General features: G+C 38.9%; 3 protein-coding genes across 6 annotated transcripts in view; all 3 read right to left on the bottom strand.

The window, feature by feature from the left end:
- samd12 (sterile alpha motif domain containing 12) overlaps positions 1-7,330 on the bottom strand; it is a 76,660-nt gene extending 69,330 nt beyond the window's left edge. Inside the window, exon 1 of one of the 2 annotated variants that reach the window (XM_057355094.1) lies at positions 7,197-7,330. In XM_057355094.1, coding sequence (XP_057211077.1) covers positions 7,197-7,209 — 13 coding nt within the window. In that variant the 5' untranslated portion in view covers positions 7,210-7,330. Of the gene's footprint in view, positions 1-6,624; positions 6,952-7,196 lie in introns of those variants that run through there. The other variant, XM_057355093.1, reaches the window with a different exon arrangement.
- A 556-nt stretch (positions 7,331-7,886) lies between these two features.
- abrab (actin binding Rho activating protein b) lies at positions 7,887-11,901 on the bottom strand. Of its 2 annotated transcripts, XM_057355166.1 has the most exons (3): positions 11,226-11,901; positions 10,237-10,664; positions 7,887-8,549 (listed from the first exon to the last, which is right to left on the bottom strand). In XM_057355166.1, exons 1-3 carry the CDS (start codon positions 11,849-11,851, stop codon positions 8,455-8,457), a joined length of 1,149 nt encoding a protein of 382 aa, XP_057211149.1. In that variant the 5' UTR covers positions 11,852-11,901; the 3' UTR covers positions 7,887-8,454. The 2 variants fall into 2 exon arrangements, with proteins under 2 accessions (XP_057211149.1, XP_057211150.1); XM_057355167.1 differs by lacking the exon at positions 7,887-8,549 and having other exon boundaries at positions 9,139-10,664.
- A 9,205-nt stretch (positions 11,902-21,106) lies between these two features.
- Positions 21,107-23,630, bottom strand: part of angpt1 (angiopoietin 1) — a 51,313-nt gene continuing 48,789 nt past the window's right edge. For both annotated transcript variants that reach the window (XM_057354790.1, XM_057354791.1), the window contains exon 9: positions 21,107-22,997. In XM_057354790.1, the coding sequence (XP_057210773.1) occupies positions 22,834-22,997 (164 nt within the window). In that variant the 3' untranslated portion in view covers positions 21,107-22,833. The remainder of the gene's footprint in view (positions 22,998-23,630) is intronic.

The raw sequence follows: 23,630 nt of genomic DNA, 5'->3' as shown, positions 1-23,630 counted from the left end.
TTTGTTTATATTAAAGAGACTTTTTCTATTATTAATTTGTTATAAAATTGCAGTTTAGTTTTGTTATTTGAAATAAAACATTATTTTATCATACAAAGAAACGTGAAGCATTTAAGAAATAATGCAAGGGAAGTTGTTCATTTCTAATTTGTTTCAACTCATTTTTTCAAAATAAATCGTGAGTAAATCGTGAATAAATCGCATCGTGAGATCAGAATCGTGACTCGCATCGCATCGTGAGCTGAGTGAATCGTTACATCCCCATTACATCTAAAACAAACGATAATATTCGTTTTAGCCGTGTCATATCACCCCTTTAAGGTTTGTCACTCGGCTTTGCAAATATCTAACCAATAAAAAGTAGTAAAAGCGTGCTTGTCATTGTGACAACACTTGTTTAACCATTTAAAAATTACACTCAACGACAGAAACTCAATAGAAATCGTAACAGAAATTCTAATGGTTTCCATTAAAAAAACACTATGAACCATTAACTTTTTTTCCATTAAAAGTTAAAACCATTACAAAATTATCCTTTTGTAGTGTGTTTTGGGCATTATTCCAATAGGATTAATCTGCAAGATAACACTCCACCAATACAATTCATCACATACTAGTGGACACAATTATAGTTTTCATTAAAAACTAATACAATTCCCATAAATGTAATTTATTAAATGTAAATAAATAACAATTACATGGGTGGGATTCTATTGCTTTTTTCAGCAGGGAGTGTTTTTTCCATTTCCTGAAAAACTGCAAATTTGGATTACCGGTATATCGGAAGAACAGCTGATATGGGGGAAACATTTTTTAAATCATGCTCACAAATACTGTAAAATATGTTTAAAACAACTTGTAAAACCATCTTCCTAACTAAGAGATAAGATACAACAGGTTCTCTTAGTGTCTTGACAGACAATTGTAATGAGAGGTCCATCCATACTTCTTTAATAACGTGTCTATGGTCCGTATGTTTACTTTAATTTGAAAAGAGCTCCATGTTACACGCATACTAAAGCCCTAATCGAGCTTTTTGAAGACAGGGAGGGAAAGAAGGAAAGAGCAAACTAATTGTCCCACATGTGAGCCAAGGAACAGCTTCCCTTCCTGGCCCCTCATTTTAAACCATCATCTAAGATTAAAGAAACGTCCCTGTTCTATAAAGTAGGCCATCTTAATTCTGGAATTGGATACGGATATCAGACCCTGTCCTTACAGACAAAGCATGGACCCATTGAACTCATTTTGCCTCTAATCTGGATCCCAAGGTTCTGCTGGTGAACTGGGCTGAACCCTGACCACCGGAGCCAGCGAGAGGTTTGCCCTTCATCACCACTTTAGTGATTTAATCTGACATCCATTCTTAACGTGAGAATGAAAAGTGTCTCTCAGGCATCAATGCTTCTTAGGTTTACACTTCTCTTCAAACATTTAATGGCAAGCATATAAAACTTGATATGCATACAGTACTGTATTGCTCCAAATTCATTGCAGCTACTTTAACAAAGTTTAAAAAGAATAATCCACTTAAAATAGACACTATTGCGAAAACGTTGACCTACCAACAACTTGCTTAACAGACAAAAAAAAGCAAAAGTCTAACCACACATCAGAAACAGTCAGGGTAAAAAGTCTTGAGAGAGATTATAAATAGCATGTATAGCAAGCTGATTTGGAAGCAGGGCACTGAGACAGCAATACATATTTTATCAGGAGCTAGAATTCTGAAAGCATTTCAAAGTCCTATTTTAGGTATTTGCCACAGAAACAAGGGGTTGGAGATGCTTGACGTTCATCCTCTGGGACTATGCACTGTGTACTTAAAACGAAATCCACTGAATATCCACAAAGAGGAACCTGAAGTGTTATCTTTCTGTGCCTGAAAGCTTTATGCTTTTTACTTTTATGCTTCCTTGTAACAAGGAGCTTTAACGACAAGAGCTTTAAACATACGTGCTTACATATTCTTTATCAACTGCTTATTGATATGCAATCATACATAGCCTCGCCCTCTCTAACGGCTAATGAAGGAATTAGCATACAACACCCACTTTAAAAACTTTAGTAAAGGTTCCTAAAATGAATGCCCCCTTAATGGTTACATTGGTCAAGAAACCAAGGCCTTGACAATGTAAAACAGCCCTAAACTAGAAACTTGTAGACTACTCTTGCGTGGCAATGCTGGGATCATAAATCTTATTGTTATCTTGATCTGTTTTACAGAACTACTTATTATCAGATTACTTGGTTTAAGTCACATTGCTTAGCATACACATACACAAGCTTTACACTTCCTTGTAGGAATCGAAACCTGTTTTTACTAATTTCACGTTTTAAAAATGTGCACAGGCCACAGGGTATCTGCCTTTCTTAGGTTAAAATGTTTATGAATGAATAAGGAAAAGTATCTTATTACAGTATCTTAACCAAAAATGTTTGAGGTCAACCACCCATGTCATGGGTGTCAATGTATGACATTACACACATTAATGTAAAAATGAATGAGAAATGTGACAAACTATTTAACTTTTCTTCAAAAAAAGGGCAAATATCATCTGGCGACAGATGTTTAATATTCATTGTTGTCTCAAATTTGTCTCAAAATATCATCAGCAACTTTTCACTGCTAGTCAGTCGACAAGTTAATTATGTCAAAGCATATACAGTATAAGTAAAGTAAACAGGTAATAAATAAAAAATATTTTTTTACAACTCTTTGATGTCAAAATAGCAACAATTAAGGAGTGAATAAATAGATGTGCAGAGAAATTCATATTGATCCTATCACAACCTGAGACCTTACAGGCCTCAGGGTGAGACATCATTCCCAGCTCACCAACCAAGGTCCTATGAATAACAGAAAAGATCAGAAATCTGTCTCTGTATGTGGGGGTCTTTATGGAGACCTATGAGAGCGACATTCCTTACTTAAAGCAACAGTTCACTCAAAAACTGAAATTGTGTCATTTATTCTCCATTATTTTATTTAGGCAGGGGCAGAATGTGAGAGCTTGATGTCCTCCATCACCATTCACTTCATTGCATCTTTTTCCCCATACAATGCAAGTGAATGGTGACTGAGGTCACTTACATTCTACCCAACACAACCTTTAGTGCTCCACACAAAAAATAAGGTCATGTGGGTTTTTGTAACAACATAAGGGGGAATAAATGATGTCAAAATCTTTTTTTATTTCTGGCTGAACTCTTTTCAACACATGGTATTTTCACGCTTAAATGCACATGATGTGCCAAGAGGAATGAGTGAGCGCTACACCTCTCTGTACCCAAAACAATCTAGTAATCAATTTTACTCATCTATAGAAGGGTCTAAACACATATTTTACATCTCTCAGATGTCATTTGTTTCTGAGACTACTGAACAGGGCTGGGTTTCCCGAAACCTTAACGCTACGTCATTCTTAAGTTATACCTTAAGAATGGTAGCGATATATTCTTAAGAACGAAGTAGTGAAGGTTTCGGGAAACCCAGCCCTGTTCTTTGCGCTTGTGCCGTATTTCAATCAGCAGTAATTTTGCTTGCTTGTATATTTAAGACTTCAAGATTGTCTCCAAGAAAAGCTTGGCTTTAAAGCTATATATGGAAACTTCATCTTGTCGCATAGAGCTATGGAGATTAATAATAATTCATGTAATAATTAAAACGAAACGACCACACGTGCAGACAAGAACACAATTATACAACATGTGCCCACAAATGATGCCATATCCAAGCGAGCCTAAATTAAACGATGGGGTAAAAGATTTTCAACTCTTAAATTCCTCTTCTAAGCCCATAAATTCTTAAGCCCTCAGCACCAATTTGCTACGGCAACATTGTGGTGCATTTTGTATAACAACAACCCACTATATGAGACTAAGTGAACAGCTTTTAAAGACCTTTATCATTCTGTACATTTTTGTTCTCAAGCATGTTAAATATGCGTGACATAGTTAAAAAACCAAACCAGCAAGCTTTTCACACGTCGTAAAAAGTTTATCTCACTTATTGTTCAGTATCTGTCGCAAACCTGTTTGACAGAAAAGTCTATAGATAAGTCAAAGCGCTTGTATCTTTTCTAACCTGCACCTAGGAAACTCTCAAATTTATCATTCTGTAACTTTAGTCGATTCATACAATACATTCTTCCCTCTTCCAAGTACAACTTCCCTCTTTTCTATGACAGACGTCTGAGAAAATCAGTATGCACTTGCTGTTATAGTGTGGCCTCACCTTCTCCTCCGTGGTCGGCAACATGTCCTCACCAGTATATAGGGCTGTTGATGGGATTATTACACTGCTACAGGGGATTTGTTCCATCACATCAACCACATGCAACCTATCCAAGGTCTTGTCTCGAGAGCCAAATATTTACATGACTGAATGAGTAACTACTGAACTACACAGCTATGAAACTACACCATGCCGTCATGTGCTACTTTTAATGCAATGGTCAAAAATAATGGATATGAACATGAAGAAAATCTTTAGGCCCAAAACCCAATTAGTGGAAATGGGACTAAAGAGAGTGAAGATCTGTTGCCCTGTCCCTCGATTTCTCTCCGTAACAAAACAAAGGCAATTTTAGCAATAGCCAGTCGTTTGTCCCAAATGAAAACAATTTCTAGAAATGTGACGCTATAGAGCTCCTCTCTTTCTGCGGTTCTTCTTATAATTGTAATGTAATGCTTCTAAAAGCCCAGAAGGTCTGAGTGATACTTTACACTATGCCAATATATGGTGAACCTACAGCACAGAAACATTGTACAAAGGAACTAAACAGTTAGGGCTGTCATAATTATAAAATAATCGTCTCATCGCAATTATTTCAGATAACCGCAATTATTGTGAATCCTTAGAAGACAAGGGTGATCTGCAGTATCTGCAGCATTTTACATACACTGTCCTTGATCTGCAATCACCGTTACATTCAAATGACATTTCTCCATCGTTTGAGCTGTATTAGCTTTGTAATTTTTTGTTGTTGATTTGTTTAGTTTCCAGACTTGCTGCATCTACACATCTTATATTGTCAAAGCCTTAAAACAGACAATTAATCGCCATAATCGCAGTTATTTCATAGACAATTAATCGTCAGCCAAATTTCATAATCGTGACAGCCCTACTATACAGCCAACTCAACAGCCCTGAAAATGGCTGATCATATGAAAAGGGTTTCTGCTGAACCAAACCTATGTGCCGCAGAGAAACAGGAAAACCAGAGTGCACTGTACCTTTGGTACTTAGCTGGCTTAGCTTAAAAGAGCTCACGGATAACAACAATTCTTGTGAAGAGAGTTTGATCACTTCAGAAGCTGTAGTTTGACTCTCATAGACTCTCAAATCTTTTGAAATGTCTTCAGTGTTGCTTACAGTATTGCCAATGCTCTTTTTACATCACATGCCTGCCTGAGCTGGAGGGGATTTAGTCCTAGTCTTATAACAAAACAATTGTGTTTGTTGTAATAAACTGCCCTTCAACTGAAACAATTTTCTATTTCAACCATGTCACTTTGGCACTCTGGGCTATTGAATAATGTTAACCAATAGCAAAACAGCAGTTTAGGCACTGTTTTAGCAAACTCACTTCTAGATAAGTCCAGCCGTACATCTGTTCTCACTGAATATCCTGTTACTCTCAGAAATGTCACATTAAAAAAGTAAAAATGGGTTGTGTTAATGGCAAATCACAATGATTTAAATGTCAGTAGTACCATCTATATGCAGAAATGTTTCTGTGAACTTCACTTCTAAAGCATAACATTGGTTCCAGTTTATATATCCATAAAGACCACTCACGAAGAATTAAAAGTGCTTTGAAGGAATAGAACACATGTGAAAATGAGGCATGGAATGATAATAAATGATTATGTGATGCCCTGTGGCTACCCAATTGACAACCAAACTACAAAGTTTCTTAAAATGAAGTATATGATGTAATTTACAAGCAATACAGTTTAGGAGTACCACTGAGCAATGCACAGCACACCCCTAAAAATGATGTAACACAAGTTCAGTTTTTTTTTATTCTGGCTATGCAGAGACGGGACATTTTCGGTATACCACATAAAGGTTAACATCAGGGTTTATCCATGTCATTATCCATTATATCCCTCGTCGAAAAGCAGTGCTGAAGGACTTTTATCATCATTTGTAAGCAATCCAAAAGTCTTCAAAACCATCCGCAAAGAATCAAATACATTATTTTATTTATTTATCATTTGAGGTTAACCCATTAGAATAATTCACAATTCCTAAACGGTTCTTCTTTAAAGCCATTGGTTTCAAAATATTACAAATTCCAAAAGCATTCCTTTCTGACAACACAAACATGACATTTTTCTACAGCCCTTCTCACCTGTAAAATATCCTGTCATTCCACTTTAATAAAACGTAAACATCCGTGTCACAAAAATCATGAAATCACACATGTAGCCTACAGTAACTGACAGTAAAGTGACGTTCTTCACAATATTCCTGACCTCGCAAAACCGATTCATTTGGATCTCCAAACAAGGTAAGATTAAAGCGAAATTTAGTAAGTTTCGACGTTGGATGGGTCAAATCAGTGCATAGGTAATACAATACAGCCCCACAGAAGCCATCATTGAGAAACGTACCTCGCATTGGGTTTTGAATCCAGAGGATGCCGCCGATAAGATGCGGAGACTGACCCAGCATCATGGTACCCGAGCAGGTGTCAGAAACAGTTAGGCTATAAACACAAAAGCGTACAGTTCGCGGCGCGCACCTTACGATTAATAACACGCTCGAGTCAGTCCGCACGTTCTCACAGAAGAGCTCCTCTCATCTAAATCACCAGCCTGCCAGTTACAGTTGCGCGTTTCAAGTATGCATTCATATAAAATATACTGTGCGAACATGCTGTAGTAGGCTAGTGTTATCTATGGTGTTCTCAATGGAGGGTGAACGCGCATGGAGCGAGCGTGGACGCTGAATGATGCAGGAACGCGAATCTTTACAGTACATGCATAGACTTATTGCAAGCCCATCTCTATGTCATAGGCTTCCAGCAAAAGAACAGGACGAAGATCTGCGGTAGACTGCATCGGCAGCCAATCATAAATGTCACGCGGCTGCGGGGAAGCTTTGTGTTTGTTGATATAGCTTTCCGTTCAGCTATAGCATGCTCTATATGAAATTGTTTTAAAGATGTGTGTTATATCCTTACCTTGAACAGCCATTCTGCTACTCCATAGATTCGAGCATAATGGGATGGATAATGCTGGTGGTGTCAGAGTATTCCCACTCTGCCAAAGCGTCTTGCTTATTAACTCTTGGAAGCAACCTCTGTTGAGCGTGCTCTAAAAGCGAAATGTTGTCCCAAGGAACCATGGGTAGTGTAGTTGTACCTATGAAAACAAACTGGTTTTAGCATCTGATAAAAAACTTTAAACTTCTGTCCCTAAATGACTTGTTATGTGTACGTATTTATTTACTGATATACACAGTATTGAATAATAATTGTTATTATTCATATTTTATTACTTTCTTTCATTTAGTTACTTTATGAGATGGTAACAGTCTCCACCAAGAAGCAATTATGTCAAGTTTCTGTGCTTTTTTAATCATATCACATAACAATGTGAAGCATTGTTGTTGATATTGTGAACCTGTTGCATGCCATACATTTTCTACTTGTGTTTTCTTAAATGCGGAATACAATTCCAATTTTCTTTATCTTTAACAATTGCTATATTTTTTTTAATTAACAAACACGTAACCCTTATTTTTAATGTCCACACTGCTTAGCTAACTTTGAAGGCATGTTCAAAACAAAGGTTTTAGGGTCAAAGCTGGGTTTGTTTTTGCATTGCAGCAATTGTTTCACTATGTGTTTTCTGCAATAGCTAAAGGGTAATACACTAAATAAGGACAACTGGATGGCCACAAGAATTGTTTAATAAGATCTCAATGATGTACACTTCTCGTGAAAGAGTTTGATATCCCAGGGTGAGAATGCATAACATAAAGTGAAGAATGCAGAGCTGAAGTAACATATAGATCCAGATCACCGAATGCAGAACACAGTCCTCTTGGCATAAGTAAGGTACAAAAACAAACAGCATGAAGCCCCAAGAATATTCTTAATGTATACAGTGCAGTACCAAAACTTGCATCATTTTACTACAAGATAAATATCACACCGCAGTCAACGTGGTTGAATGAAATAAATACAATATGAAAATAGTGCTCAGTGTGTGCCTTCAGAGTCAGATCACGGTCATTACGTTTGGAGCCCATTTGGGAACAGTCAACAAAAGAAACCTGAAACAAACGAGCATCATAGAAGAAAGCAAATTCTGGAAGAGTTGACTTTATGCGTTTGATGTGTCCCCAGAGAACGTCAGTGAACGGACAGTTATTTGGTGTGTGTCTGCAGGCAGGGGGAGCTGTAGAGCGGAGATCGCTTGCACGACAGGTGTCGACTACAAAAACGTTGCTCCACACCTTCGTCTCATTCTGCGTTTCCTGACAATGTTTTTATCCGCATTCCAGAAGATGACTGTCAGCACTGGATTTTCTGGTTTCCAAACAAGAGAGTAAAGATTAAGACGGTATGAATGGAATATGCTTGGTAGGCTATTTGTCGGTTTTCTGTAATTGAAGGTAGGCTAGTACATGTAGGTTCATACAGCCTGTACTTATGCTGCCTTCACGTGCTCTCGGAAATTCGATAATTCCCACTTCAATAATTTATGGAACGGTGCTATTTTGATGTTAGCAGATACTTGTAATGTTTTAATGCTACTAAATCATTAGTAACATTAATATCTTAATGTTACTAAATACTTTTAATACTAAATCCAGACGTTACTTCTGAATTAAAGTGGGAGTTATTTAGTTTCCCAGAGCACGTGAATGCCGCAGTTCCAGACGGCTCTCACTAAATCCTTGGTGTTTCGAGTCTGACGTCATCAGATCCGTGGGCGTGGCTTGTTGGTTTTGACTAAATCCTTGGTGTTTCAAGTCTTACGAAACCTGTACCCTAACCCACACCCTAACCTTACTCTAACCATATAAACTACATTTGATTGTTAAAACAATGTTTTAAAAAACACTGTTGCGCACTGTTGCGTGATGACGTCAGACTCGAAACACCAAGGATTTAGTGAGAGCCGTTCCAGACACCTCGGATTGTTTCCACATAATGTGTTTCCCATCTCAAACCCGGAAATAACGTCTGGCATTAAAGGCACAGTTCACACAAAAATGAAAATTTCTTCATTTACTCACCCTCAAGTTGTTCCAAATCTGTAAAAATGTATTTGTTCTGATGAACACAGAGAAGATATTTGGAAGAAAGTAGAAAAACAAACAGTTGGGGCACTTTGGGCTACCATTGTAATTATTCCTACTATGGTGGTAGTCAATGGGGTCCAAGAACTGTTTGGTTACAAGCATTCTTTCAAATATCTTTTAGTAACTAATTATTAGTTACTTAACTAATAGTAAACTAGTAATTAAACGATTTAGTAACATTGAAAGTGTTTATTATTTAAAATATTATTCTTTACCCTTCATTCTAAATGTTGTATGAATTAAATAAATACATTGGAATTGTTTGTTTATTAATAAAATTAATAATAATATCCACATTTTATTACGAATATGGAGCGCTCACATGACGTCAGTTACGTTACGGCCCTATTAGCTGCGCGCTAATATAGCTGTCTGTAGATTCTCTTCTATGATTACGTTACCGGTTGAAAGGGTGATACGAATTATTCCAGCCCACCCACAATTTTACAGGCCCATCTATCGTCTACTTTCTATAATAGTATAATATTAAATTCAGAGATAATATGAGGGGGCGATTGTAGCGTGAGTTTACTGCTCCCTCTTCTGGATGTTTATTGTATGACAGACTGTGTGAGACTGAACAATATACTGTAACTGTACAGTCCGATTTCCTATGAATAATTCCTTTTTTACAAATATTATTTAATCTGGAATTAAACTAATCTTTCTACATACAATACATCCTAATACATCAAACAGAAGTAAACAATACAGAATGCAAGCTGAGACAGCTCAGAAAACTCGGATTGCAAAATTACAAACCTTATATCTGACATAAAACATTTTTTTTGTAATTTTCTACATTTCATCCATAGCAGCAAACCTTCACATGAGGTCAGAGTGAACGCCATGTCATACTAAGAGTGTAATAATGACATTATCATCCTGACCCTGCCACAGCATCTCACCCTCAAATTCCACCTTTCCATGCTTCCTGGCCCTCATCAGGATACCCACGACTTTATCAGAGATTCGCACATATCTGTCAAACAGTTCCCCAAAGGTCACTCTAGTGCGTCCATCTGGATCCAGATCCGCCATAGTCCTTATAACGAAGCACATGTCATCTATCTCACGGTGGATGTGTGCCTCGGCGCGTTTGGCCCTTTCTGCTGTCTTACTGCCCTCTTTGGGTCGCCCGTAGCCTTCCTCACCCTTCTGCAAACGGGTGGACATGGAATACTCATAATCAAAGTCATCGCTGAAGGGGTTGAGCTTCTGATTGACGGAATGCTCTGAGGCCCAATTTTGCCACCGGTTTTTCAGGTTGCCCACAGTGCTGTATTTCTTTGACAGGGCGTTTATTTTGTTGGCATCCTCTACATCCTTCTTGCTCCTGTAACGTTTGTAAAAATGTGATTTTAGAAAACAGCAACTTGTTTTAATTGCATTATTTACAATTGACAGGTAAAATTGGCTGCGTTATACCAATTATTGTGGACAGTCTTTGTCTTTGTTTGTATCCTTATTTAATCACAAATTTCCAGTTATTTAATTGATTAATTTCAGTTATTTGCTTTATTATTATTATAAGTTTTACTATTTATTTATAAATAGTATCGATGAAACAAGTATATGAGGAGTTCTATAATATAAATAATGTCGTAAATATGTAAAAAGTTAAATAATGCACTGAATGGTACAGATCTTCACCCGCAGCACAACATATGGTGTTTTCATTTGCACAGACACATGATAGTTATCCAATCTGTCTGAGTAAAACTGCACAGCCCACTTATAAATAAATAGATTTACAACAGCAATGTTTGGTATATATCTGTCTTAAAATACCATGCCAAGCTATCCTTCTGTTCCAACACACAAACTAACAGACGTCTCTCAGTACTCTGAAAACTCTTGGTCTCATACAGTATGATGATATAAGAAGAAAACTCACCCAAGCAAAGTAGATCTTTTTATCCTGATTGAAGATGATTCTGTATGTTCATTTGTTTGATCATTTTCCTGGTTGGTTCCTAGCTGCAGGTCTCTTTCTTCTGCAAACTCATTATCAACATTTCCCTCCTTAGCCTGCATTTTCTCCTTCTCTATTTCCTTCCACCCTTGCATCAGCTCTGAAACCATATTGGAGCACATCCTCCGGCGGGTGGGTGACCCTTTCTTGCTCAACATCTTGTCCAGTTCATCTGTGGCCGGGTCCTTACAGATGCGTTTGGTCAAAAACTCAATACCTGCGCTTCTCTCCTGGACATCTCTGGTCACTGTTTTGATCACCTGTGCCGTTCTGATAAGGGACTCTCCTGGGGCCTCCCCGTCACCTTGGCTCTTTGTAGGGTCCTGACTCAAATGAGAGAGACGGTTCTTGGCCGCTTCTTTAATTGCATCTTTGGGGTCTTCAGGGCATCCCGGGGCCCACCCGCTGGGTTCGCAGGCCTGCTTCTCCTCATTATCGCTAACCCACTGCTGCCAGCTACGCGTTAAGCTGCACACCATGCTTATGGCACGCAGCTTTTTAATATTCTTGTTCGCTGAAGGCTTCCTCGTAATGTTTTCCGCTGACATGGTTTACCTCCAGGAATGAAATCCGTCATTCACGTCCTATGCCTGGTGGCTTTTATATGACACAGTGTTGTGATTTTCAGTCTGTAGTAAATTCTAGACTATATGTGCTCTCCGCTAAGCACTAGTGGTTTTGAAATGGATGAACCAACCCTACATGACCGTGGAAAGTATGCCAGGCATTCCTGCTGATCATCTTTCCTTCACACTCACCGACCTCCAGAATTGGTGGAGAATCACATTTCATCGCTGCCCATTACTGGGGGTAAACAGGCCACAGATATCAGCGAGTGTTAAGCTTTTTCCTGGGCTGCGCAAATGTGCAGAAAGCTGCGCAGGAAACCGCCGACTCTGTGCGTCTTATCTGGATACTTGCATTGAAGTGACTTTGTCTGGTACTTATTAAGCCAGTCAATTATGAACACATTTCTCAGTCTTATCTTATAAGTGCAGAAATCCCCCCAACAGTCAATACTTTAAATATTCCTTTTACCCTAAATATGTCACGGCTCAGTGAGGGAGAGCGTGGCGGAAGAACCCAAGCGCAGGCAGCGGTAGAGGGATAACACAAAAGACTTTAATTAATATAAACAAAACAAAACCCACGATGGGGAAAACACGACAAACGAAACAAGAATCAAAAACTAGAACTCTCCCACAAAGGGGACAAAACAAAACAAGGTCCTTTGAATAATAAATAATAAGTCCACAGGAAACACGAGGGCAAGGTAAGGGCGAGGTAACATACAAACACGGGTTACATCACTGTAGCGAGGAAGGCGGGGCGAGAGCCATGGGGCGGGTAAGGCGGGGCCGCCGGTCCCCGCATGCCTCATGGGGGAGCTCGGGAGCATAAGAGGACGAGCGACCGGACCATCGAGAGAGAGGACCCGGGCCCGGAAACTGTTAAGTTTGTTTATGTTTGTGTGGCCGGCAGTCGACCGTGAGGTGGCTGCCGGTCTTTTATTCTTGGATTATTGTTTGTTTATTTTTGAATTAAAGTTTGTTAATGTTCGCCGGTTACCGCCTCCTTCCTTCCCTTCTATTGAACTTTATTACAATCACATACATACAATACACGAGCAACCAGACAATGAAACATGAGGGCAATATAAAGGCAAGACAAACGAGGGATAATGACACAGGGCAGGTGGGAAACATTAGACACGGCAGGGAAGCAATACATGAAACGAGAGGGGCGGGGCCAATGATAAGACACGAGAAAGCACATGAGATATAGAAAAAGTAAACAACTCATGGCTTTCTCACATAAAACCAAAGGGCTCCATCCCGATCCTGCCACATGACTAGAAATACAGAACCAAGAATGCAGGACTGTGACAGAGCCCCCCCTTCATGAACACCCCCAGGTGTTCACCAAGGGGTTGACAAACAAGACATGACAGACTGGGACAAAGACAGGAACCAGACAAACATGGTGAACATGACAAGGGGCATACAAGAAAACAAGACCATGGGGTTGGGGTGACTATAGAAATAACAAACATGGGAGGGGGGGTGGGGACAGACAAGGGCTTGTGGGGGGAACAGTCCTAGTACCCGGCTGCGCTCAAGGGCGTGGAGTCCTGTGGGACTTAGGGGAGCACTTAGGGGGGACAAGGCTGGGACCCGGCTGGAAGGCCGGCAGGAAGGCCGGCTGCTGCACCGGCTTGGATGCCGGCTGCACCGGACTGGATTCCGGCTGCACCAGACTGGGTACCGGACTGGAAGCCGGCCTGGATGCCGGCTGGGATGCCGGACTGGATTCCGGCTGCACCGGACTGGATACCGGCTGGACCGGTCTGGATACCGGCTGCACCGGACTGGATTCTGGCCGCACCGGACTGGGCGCCGGCTGCACCGGACTGGACGCCGGCTGCTGCACCGGACTGGACACTGGACTGGACGCCGGCTGCACCGGACTGGATTCCGGCTGCACCGGACTGGATGCCGGCTGCACCGGCGTGGATGCTCCTCCGCTGCGCAAAAAGATGCACTGTGTGTCTGTAAAACCATCAGTCTGTAAACAAGTACATATATTGAATATAATATATTTTTGGATAATATATATTATATAATTGGAAATATATAAGTGAATATACTGTACAGTATATTAGGGATGTCAAACGATTAATCGTGATTAATCGCATCCAGAATAAAAGTTTGTGTTTACATAATATATGTCTGTGCACTGTGCATATTAGTACATACAACTGTATGCATATATTTAGAAAAATATAAAATTAAAATTAATAAATGATATACTGTATATGATTTAAATCATTGGTAATAAATGCATGTAAATAAGTCCTAAAAATGTATACGTTTATGTGTATGTGTTCATAAATACAAAATTAATATGCACAGTACACAGACAAATAATATGTAAACACAAACGTTTATTCTGGATGCGATTAATCGCTATTAATCGATTGACAGCCCTAATACACACGCACGCACACACACACACACACACACGCACGCAGTAAAGTAAACATATTCTGTAAAGCAGAATGTGTGTTATATATTATAAAACGATCTTTTATAAAATATACACACCATATCTTCCAAACTAGAGAACAATATAAATCTTATCTACCATATCTGAATAATAATTTAAATTAAGGTCAAAGCACATAAATGCAAATGTCAAGGAGCCGCTCAATATAAGACAGAAGTGGATGTGTGTTTGGTAAGGAAAGAACGTGACACCTGAAGGAGACTCAAGAGCTTCTGCTTGCGTACACAGTGGATAGTCTTGCACTGCAAAAGGCAGCAAAAATAATATTGCATCCAAACTGCGCCCTCTTTTTTATGCTTTATTCTGTAGATGTTTATTAAAGTGCAGAGAAATGTGCTTGTGCATAACACATAGAGTATTGACTATAAGGTGTTAAGTTCAAGTATATGCTATCTATGTCTATCTGTTTGTTTTCTGATAGCATTAAGTGGTTGTATTAATAGTATCTACATGAAGCATCGGCCAAATAGTGAGCAGCTGTTGACTGTCAATCATACGATGTAGATGTATGTCAGTCACTGCAGGATGACTAGCAAACTTGAGTACAATCTAGATCATAAAGTAAATAAGGTTTGGGATATTCAACATTGAAAACCGTTTCGAGAAATGAGAGAAAAGTGTAGTAAGTCATGCATGCACGTAAGAGAGGTTTAGCAAAAAGTATAGGTCAACATTACAATCAATTGTATTTTTAAATACAAAATTATATTAGTAAATTAACATTAGTGCATTTGGCAGACACTTCATCCAACAAAACTTAAAACGAATTCATGGTATACATTTTTTCAGCATGTGTGTTTTATGGGAATTCCCAACCTTTGTGCTGCTAAAATAACTGAATTACAGAGACTTCATTGTACAAATGTATTTACCACACAGAACCTTAAAAATAATGTTAAACAAAAATATTATACTACTATTATTGCATACTTGCAAATCGCTTAAGCAGCCAAATATCAAAAACATTTATACATCAAAACATGTAAAAACATCAAAAATGTACTGGTGTATTTGAAGTGTGTGTGCACTGAAATACCACAAGAGGTCCTCATAGTTATATTGTTCCACTTTGGTTGCCCGACAGCAAAACTGGTCTCCGTAATCTTAACAGGAAAATACAGATTATTAAATTAACTCTTAAACATAAAAAGATGAGCTACTTTGCTAAATTGATTTTACTGATGATATGCACTTATTTAATGCCCCATTTGTTCATTTAACAAAGTTCATAAATTCAGTTTAAGGCAATGAAGGCAAATGTTTATAATGATAAGAACTGTTAAAATGATTGATTATTGTAAGAATATTGTTTAATTTGTGATCGATTGAGATTAGAACAGAAAGTTTTAGTTTCATTAGTGTATATAACGCAGACCTTGAGATAAAGGGAGATGATCCAGAAAGAATGATATATGACGGTGACCTCACAGGTCTTCCTGCTATGCCGGTCAAATGTCAAGCCCCCAAATTCCCTCTCTTTTCAAACCAAGGCCACTTAAAGGACTCTCATGACTCATCTCACACTTTCTTTCCTATCCTTGACTGCAAACAAACTAACGTATACAGGTTTGTGAAGAGAGCAGATGCTTTAAAAATGTTAAGGTTTTTGTTCACAAAAAAGTCACCCTGAGCTTCAACTCAAATTGAAATACAGCTCACCCTTACACATCACATTCCTTCCATTGTACTTCATTAAAGAACGAGGTTCCCATTTAAGACACAAATATTTGTCCTAAGCCAACTTTCAGATGGTTTCCATTCTGACTAAGCCTTCAATTGATTTATTGCATTCATCATTGGTATGAATGGGCACCTCATCCAAAGCGCCAGGTGTGAATCAACTTCCCAGCTGTCTGCACCAGATGTATGGTCCAGTGGTTCCTCGGTCCATCTGGGCTGAAAATCTCTCTTGGTCAAGGCATTCTGCAGGATCCAGAGTCACAACACCTGTACCTGCTGGTGCATATCGTACTTGCCTGTTTCTCTGCCTTGCTGTTTGCGTTTCAATTCCTCTGAGCCTAAAACTGTTCCTGAGCTTGTTTTGTTTGGCCATCACAGCTAATTGAGCAGGGAGAGGCCCTTTTGCACTACCCAAAGTGCCAGGGTTGGTGGTTTGCTAACTTCTGTCATTTTGAGCAGTGTAGCAGGATTTATGCTGTGGTAATCTGTCTCTTATTAGGCACCATTATGTCCTAAATGGTGATAAAAAAACAAGGTAAATACAGTGCTCTGGCTTTAAAGTTGAGGTTAGGGGGCATATATCAGAGTTTTCCAAATATTTGCAGTAGGGTACAGTATATTGTGCCATAAATACAGAAATAAAGTCAAAACCAATTAAACCACGAAATTAAAAATAAAACAGATATTAGAAACTTACAGGCTATTGTTCCTCACGAATAGGCTACTGACCTGAATGAAGTGTTGCCTTGAACATTTTGGACAATCCAAAGTCAACATTGTCGGCTCGCAAGTCTCAAATCTTTCTATAATGCAATAAATCTCTGTTGCAATGAATGTTATTGATTGTGTTTGGCCGTCTTGCGCACTCATAAATAAACGAAAAAGACAATAAATGAGCGCGTACCGCTAGTGATCAAGCGTCAAGCAGCAACCTTGTGACGAGCGGAAGCACGCGCATTAATCTGTCAGAAAGACCCGCACAATTAGATCAGCTTGTTATGGACGAAAAATAAACTTAAGAGATGTCTGTCATATAGTACTTGGAGCAAGTGAGAAAGGTAAGAATTATGCGGATCTCAAAACATCACGTCTTATTTATTTTACTACCGCATTGCGAGACTGACAGACCTTGACGTGATAAAGTGGACGCCATGACGATGTAGTAGTTTTGCCCAACATAATAACCAACACAACAGAAACGATGGATATTGACTTTTTTTTTCAGTTCATAAAATCGCTTTTTCAAGTCATTTTGACTAGTTCAACCCAATAAGAAAGCGTATTATTCCTGAGTCATACAGCCTTGTCTTCATGCCTTGTTCCAACACCAGAATAATGTGTTCTTTCTTTCTTTCTTTCTTTCTTTCTTTCTTTCTTTCTTTCTTTCTTTCTTTCTTTTTTTCTGCATTTCTGCATTTCTTTCTGCATTTCTTAACAGATTGTCAGATGCTCAGAAAATATCTTTATTAGTTTGCCCCTGAGTCAGCTACCCTATTGATGAGACTTGTTGGCAAACTCAATCCATGACCTCATACTGCAGAACTGTGTGTCAGACACTAAATCTCTTGTGGTCATATACATCCATTAAAACTTTTCCTGAGTAGCACAGCACCATAAATACTACTTTATAAAAAAGATAACATCTGGGAGTCTAGTTACATATCTGAGATGAAGGACAGGGCCAAACTCCATATGAATCTAAAATGTCTCTTATAATCTCTCTTCTAAAATGCTTTTCTTAATTAAGAGGTCTTGCTACTCCATTTAATGTGTTGCAGGATTGATTAATCTCCTGTCTTCGCTGTTACAGTTATGCTTTGGTACATGATAGAAAATTTACTCCCACATGCACAGAAATCCACGCCTTATGACAGACTGTCTTTACAGATTACCTCAGATCTTCAATGGGAGAATATTTAAGTGTCATCACTTGTCTCTTTAAAGAACGAGATAATCTTTTAAAAGAAGTGTCATATTGGGCATAACACAAAAAATCTAGATTTCTCTGATGCTTCAAAATCAGTTTAAAGGCTGCCACATACTGCCATCAGAGGTATTGGCAGGCCTGCACTAAAACAAAATACGGCCACAGATTTCCACAATAAACTCTGCCAATTTGGAACGCTGTCATTAACAAACTTGTACAGATCACTTGCATGTCCGTTTATCACATATTTTGGCGGATTTTGTAATATTCAGCTGCCAATGAATGCAGTCCTCTTAGCTCCATCTAATATATTTCAATGCTTTTAAATGAATTCTGCAGATTTCCCAGAAAATTTCTCAGTTTGGCCTGCCTGTTGGAAATGTAGCACCCACGTCAACACTATGACCCCCAGCGTTGACTCAAGTCTTGAGATGTGATTGGAATACAAAGCTGTGCTACAATACCATAACATAACAAGGAGACTAAAAGTATGCACTGTTTTTGCTCATAACATCAGCCAGCTCCTCTCTTTCCAAGTTCCGAGTCAGGATCAGGATTACCTTTAGCCAAATAAAATGCTACTTAACAAACAAACTGAGCTATTCTCAAGATAAATTATCAGTCACCTGATGTGAGCGGGGTTAGAAGAGAAGAACCCTTGGGTCTGATTCAGCTAGGTTTAACAACTGAAAACAGTCTGATGAACAGGCCTTTGTCTGCCTGTTGGCCCGCGGCTTCATCGTAACTCTTCTGAACACCAACATCGTCCCATTACCCAGACTCTCCTGCATTACCTCAGTCCACTGCCTCTCTAAACCAAACATCACTCTCGCTCTCCCCATCCATCCATCCATCCATCCATCCATCCATCCATCCATCCATCCATCACCATGAACACCTACTGTACTTCCAAAAGGGAGAAAGGGGTTCCAAACCACTAACTGTTTGTTTACACTTTTATTTCCCTTTCAGGCTGTTTTGTTAAATGACTCGAATTTGAGCTTTAAATCTATGCAGTTTAGCAGGAATAACAGAGAAGTCTCCTGTGCAGCGGAGCTATCGATAGAGTATCTGTTTCCCCAAAACTATGTGACAATAGCCACTATTACACTTTAAAAATATGAAGATCCTGAGAGCAAGAAACATTGACCTTTTGATACATTTTTAAAACGAGCCATTTAATCCTGGGTGTTGCAATAAAGTCCTTAACTTTAGCTTTAATGCAATGTTATTTTATGAGGGACGTGTTTATTTTTGCCTGGAGTGCACTCACTCACAAAAGTTATGTTTTCACACCCTCATGTTTTTTCAAGAGATTATTTTCTTTCTTTAGATCTTCAGGAGATATCTTGCAGTACATCATTTAAATCCATCATTTTGATTACTTAAAATGGAGCATCTCGAGTCAAAAATGTGAATCTTCATTAACTGTATTGGTTATTTTACTTGACTCTTTCTAGAACATCAGCCCTCAGAATATCACAGAATAAAACAAAAGTTAAGTTCTTGTAATGTAAACACTTTTGCTTCATTTGGGTTATACACTGCAAATTAGGTTTATCTACACTTTTCACACTAGATTTTAATTTTTACTTTTATTTTAATATCTAACAAGTTAAATGTCTCTGCTTATTTTAATTTTCCCTCTTTTCTGCTTTCAATAGTAAGCTCTGATATTTTCACGGATGTCTGTGTCATGTTTCTTTTGGTAAAGAGATGCTTCAGAGTAAATGAAATCCACTTTCTGGTAACTACATTAGCTTCCTCAGTAAATTAGATGTCACCATTGAGACAACTGTATGTGCACATACACAGTTGAATACTGAATCACACAAGACACCAAACACAGACAGTTTCTTCTTCTCTAATTCTGAAGACACTGCCAAAGTTTGCATTTGCCAAATAAGCGGTGCTTCATAGCATTTGATTTCGCAATATTTCTGCTCTGTGCTTATCTGAAATAAAGAATAAAACATGCTGAAACCTCTGTTGTTCTTTGTAAATCCTATTAGTTCAAACATGTTCACACAGCATTGTTGGATCATTCAAAGCAGACCCAAACAGTTCAATCTTATGTTTTAAACCTGCTCGGGGAATAAGTGAAGACTGCTGCGAGCCAAGGTTCCAGAAGAATCATTTTTCTTTTAGCTCTCCTGAATCTAACATGTGTGAAAAGCTCGCTGCTGAACTGTGGCTGTAATTTATTACGTGGTTATTTCTGCTTTATTTCTGGAAATATGCGGAATCATGATTTTGGAGGAATATGTTTTATCCAGGTGGTCTTATTTCCACACGTTAATGCTTATTTATCATGCTATGCTGTTTGATGTTGCTATGGAGCCTGAGATGTCCCGGTTCACTCTGCAGGTATAATCTCTGTTCTTGTCTGATCTGGCGTCGAGCCCATTACTCGTCAGCAGGCCAAAACTGGTCCTCCTCAGGGCTTCCTGTCCCCCCATCGCCTCATGCAAACAGGAAATGATCAGTCTTCAGAAAATCCAGTGGACCGTGGAGGCCTCAGCATTAGCCTTCACCTAACGTTCTTGGTCACTTGAGACTAAACCCCACGCTCTCTTCAGACTCTGGATGATATCAATGTGTCATCCATGTTAAACTATACATTAGATAAGTGAAGCAACCACGCCTTGTCAGTTCTGTCATAATTTCTGGTCTTCCGTCGCGTCCGTGCCCATCTGAAGGCAGCCACATTCCAGAGCGTGCAGCGGGTCATCTCAGGCGTTGAAGGATATGCGGCAATTTACAAGCTGCTGTCGTTTGTTTAACCCTTCGATTAGGGTCCAGGAATGTCAGCTATGGAGGGATTTGAGGGTCCCGACAGCATCGTTTGACACCTCGGCAAACTGTCACGGCAGAGTGGAGGAGAACTAACAGTCTGCTAGCTACGAAAACAATGGCTCTTCAGCTTGTTCAGGGCCCATTCTCTTGCGAAACGGCGGTCCTTTTCCGTTTTCTCCTTTTGCCGTGTGTAAATATTGTGACTATAGGGCGACGTGACTGAAATGCAAAAAGCTGAAAAGCGACGTGAGGGCACTAAGATTACTGAAGTAGTGATAAATGATTCAGACGTGTGCGCATTCAATCACTATACAAGCGTGGGACGTCACGTTGTTGTTTTTTTATTTGAAACATTGTTACAAAGGATGATGTTTAAATAGCATTGCAAATGTAACATTTTATTGAGGTACAAAGTTTTTGTAAGCAGTCCATACTATAAATGTTATTTACAGCAATGTGTTTTTATTATTCAGAACATTGATTCAGGCTCAGGTGCGTTCCTCTAGAAAGCCACTTTGAACATACCAATTTAAGATTATTTAATGTGAAAAAAAAACTAAAACATGCCACTCTGCACTTTTTCAATCCAAAGAGTTTATGTATATAGATTAGAAGTACTTGTTTCCAGCAAAATGCTCCATGCTGGTAGTAGTTAAATGTTGGCAGACAGTAGTCGTACAGTAAAATAATGTCCTTCTGTGAAGGACTAGAAGGGTGTTTTTTGATAAAAGACAGAACGAAGTAAATCCTCCAACAAGATCTTGTGACTTAAGATGCTGTTAGATATATTGTGATGGTAGTTGGCAGGCTAAAAATAACATACAGTATGTTTGCAATCCCACCAATATTCTACTCAAAAGTACAATAGAAAATAATGTTTTACATAAATCAAAACAAACTCTGTACCACTGTTAAAACAGAATGCATGTACATTGTAAAGTGATAAGTCGTGGACTGCTAAAAACAAAAATAAACATAAGCTCAAGCGCTTACCTGACATCCTTCAAACCTTACAGAGTAAATAAAAATGAAAATCCAAGCTTGTCGGACAGACAAAAAAGCTGCTTTCGAAAGAGAACTACATGGTACAAAACTGACATATGCAAAACATTAATATAACAAATTTACATAAAACAATATGGTATGAATTCCAATGAAAACATAATAGACTGTTGTTATTTGCATTATACTGCATTAGCCATCCTGAATGTAATTGGCTTTTCTCCATCTGTTGTAAAGACAAATATTGTCTCAGTATTGTCTTTAATAGATGTGATCTTTGGCATGCATTCGCGTGCTGATGCCAAGTTATGATGCACTTTAAGGTCCTTACAGTTCAAAGCCAGTAATAATATGGCGGTTTGCACTCAATAAAGTCATGCTGTAGGATGGGTATGCCACTCTTTGCCAACGGGCTGTTTCTGGCACTAGCACTCCACAAAGGTTCCTTGTAAATAGTATTGCGAGTGACCTTTTAATACGGCATGCTATGGTTTTCTTCACGTTGACAGGAATAATGCACAAAATAAAATATTAATAATACACTGGGATAAAAAAGGCATAACAATGTGAAGTATCACAACCCGAATATAATTGTGCAACACGTTTGTATTAAAAAATGATTAGGTCCCTTTAGGATATTGAAGGACATTCAAGTTGTTAAAATTCACTTGGAGGCCAAACATGGGGGACGGTAGGCGCAGTCTGCTACCATCAAAGGTGATGTGCTTGCTTCAGCAGTCCACACGTCCTGAGTGGCAAGTGAATGGCACTTGAATTCATACCTCTGATATTTAAAAATAAAGACCAGCCGAGTCAGCTCCCGCCCCAGATTCCCAGAGAGCACACCGTCTCCTGTGGAGTCCCACAACGAGGATGACTTCTATTCACAGGATTGCTGTTTCCTGGAAAGGTGTTATCTCGAAAGAATCCCAAGTTATCCAGGTGGCAAATAGCTGTCCACTTACACAGCGTTACTTGATACTGTCATGGGCCAGGAAGTCAGAAGTCAAAAACTGCTCTCCAAAATGGGCCCGAAGGGCTTTTGGGTTATTGGGAGGACTATGAGAAGTCGACCGGTCGGATCATCATGGCGGTGGCACGGAGAGAATAGCTGGGCCCTTTGAAGTAGTGCCACTTGATTCCGTTGAATTTTCCGACGTGCTGTCCTTGTCTGTAGTACACGCCGTTCAGGTTGGAAGGGCCGCAGGCATCGTACCACCATCCTAAGACACAAACATTAACAATGGTGAACAAGTGTTGAGAGTTTATGTATTACAGTAGGAAATGTATAGTGAGCTACTGCATTTACATTTTCCAATCATTTACATTTAAAGGCTTGTCACAATACACTGTATCGATAATAACCGTGATATTAAAAACCACGATTATCGATAGAAGTGATTTTTCACCCCAAAATGAAAATTCAGTCATCATTTACTCACCCTCTTGTCATTTCAAACCTTTATGACTTTCTTTCGCAGAACACAAAAGAGGATATTTTGAAGAAAGTTGGGAACCGAACAGCATTGGCCCCCATTCACTTCTATTGTATAGACACTAAACCAATGCAAGTGAATGGGGGCCGGTTAACAACATTCTTCAAAATATCTTCTTTCGTGTTCTGCGGAAGAAAGCCACACAGGTTTGAAATGACAAGAGGGTGAGTAAATGATGACATATTATCATATAGTAAATCCTTCCATTTAACATCTTCCCCTAAGAGCCACAAGGGTTACCAACTCGCTCTCAAACTCAATACACATGTATTTTGAGTGTGACTCATTGGTCAAAAAAAGAAAACATAAACAAAGGTTTTTATGATAGACTATTGATTTGTTTTTAATAGATATCGTAAC

The sequence above is a fragment of the Triplophysa rosa genome, linkage group LG16 (genome assembly GCF_024868665.1).
Source record: "Triplophysa rosa linkage group LG16, Trosa_1v2, whole genome shotgun sequence".
In the NCBI taxonomy this organism is placed as follows: domain Eukaryota; kingdom Metazoa; phylum Chordata; class Actinopteri; order Cypriniformes; family Nemacheilidae; genus Triplophysa; species Triplophysa rosa.
This window is presented reverse-complemented; position numbering and strand designations above follow the sequence as displayed.

Bases quoted from the DNA above. Each gene is read 5' to 3' on its own strand.
- abrab (XM_057355166.1), bottom strand. From the start codon at position 11,851: ATGTCAGCGGAAAACATTACGAGGAAGCCTTCAGCGAACAAGAATATT. The intron at 10,665-11,225 runs GTGAGTTTTCTT...CAAACGTTACAG, and splicing joins AAAAGATCTACTTTGCTTGG to GAGCAAGAAGGATGTAGAGG. The intron at 8,550-10,236 runs GTGAGATGCTGT...TTTGGAAACCAG, and splicing joins TGGAAAGGTGGAATTTGAGG to AAAATCCAGTGCTGACAGTC.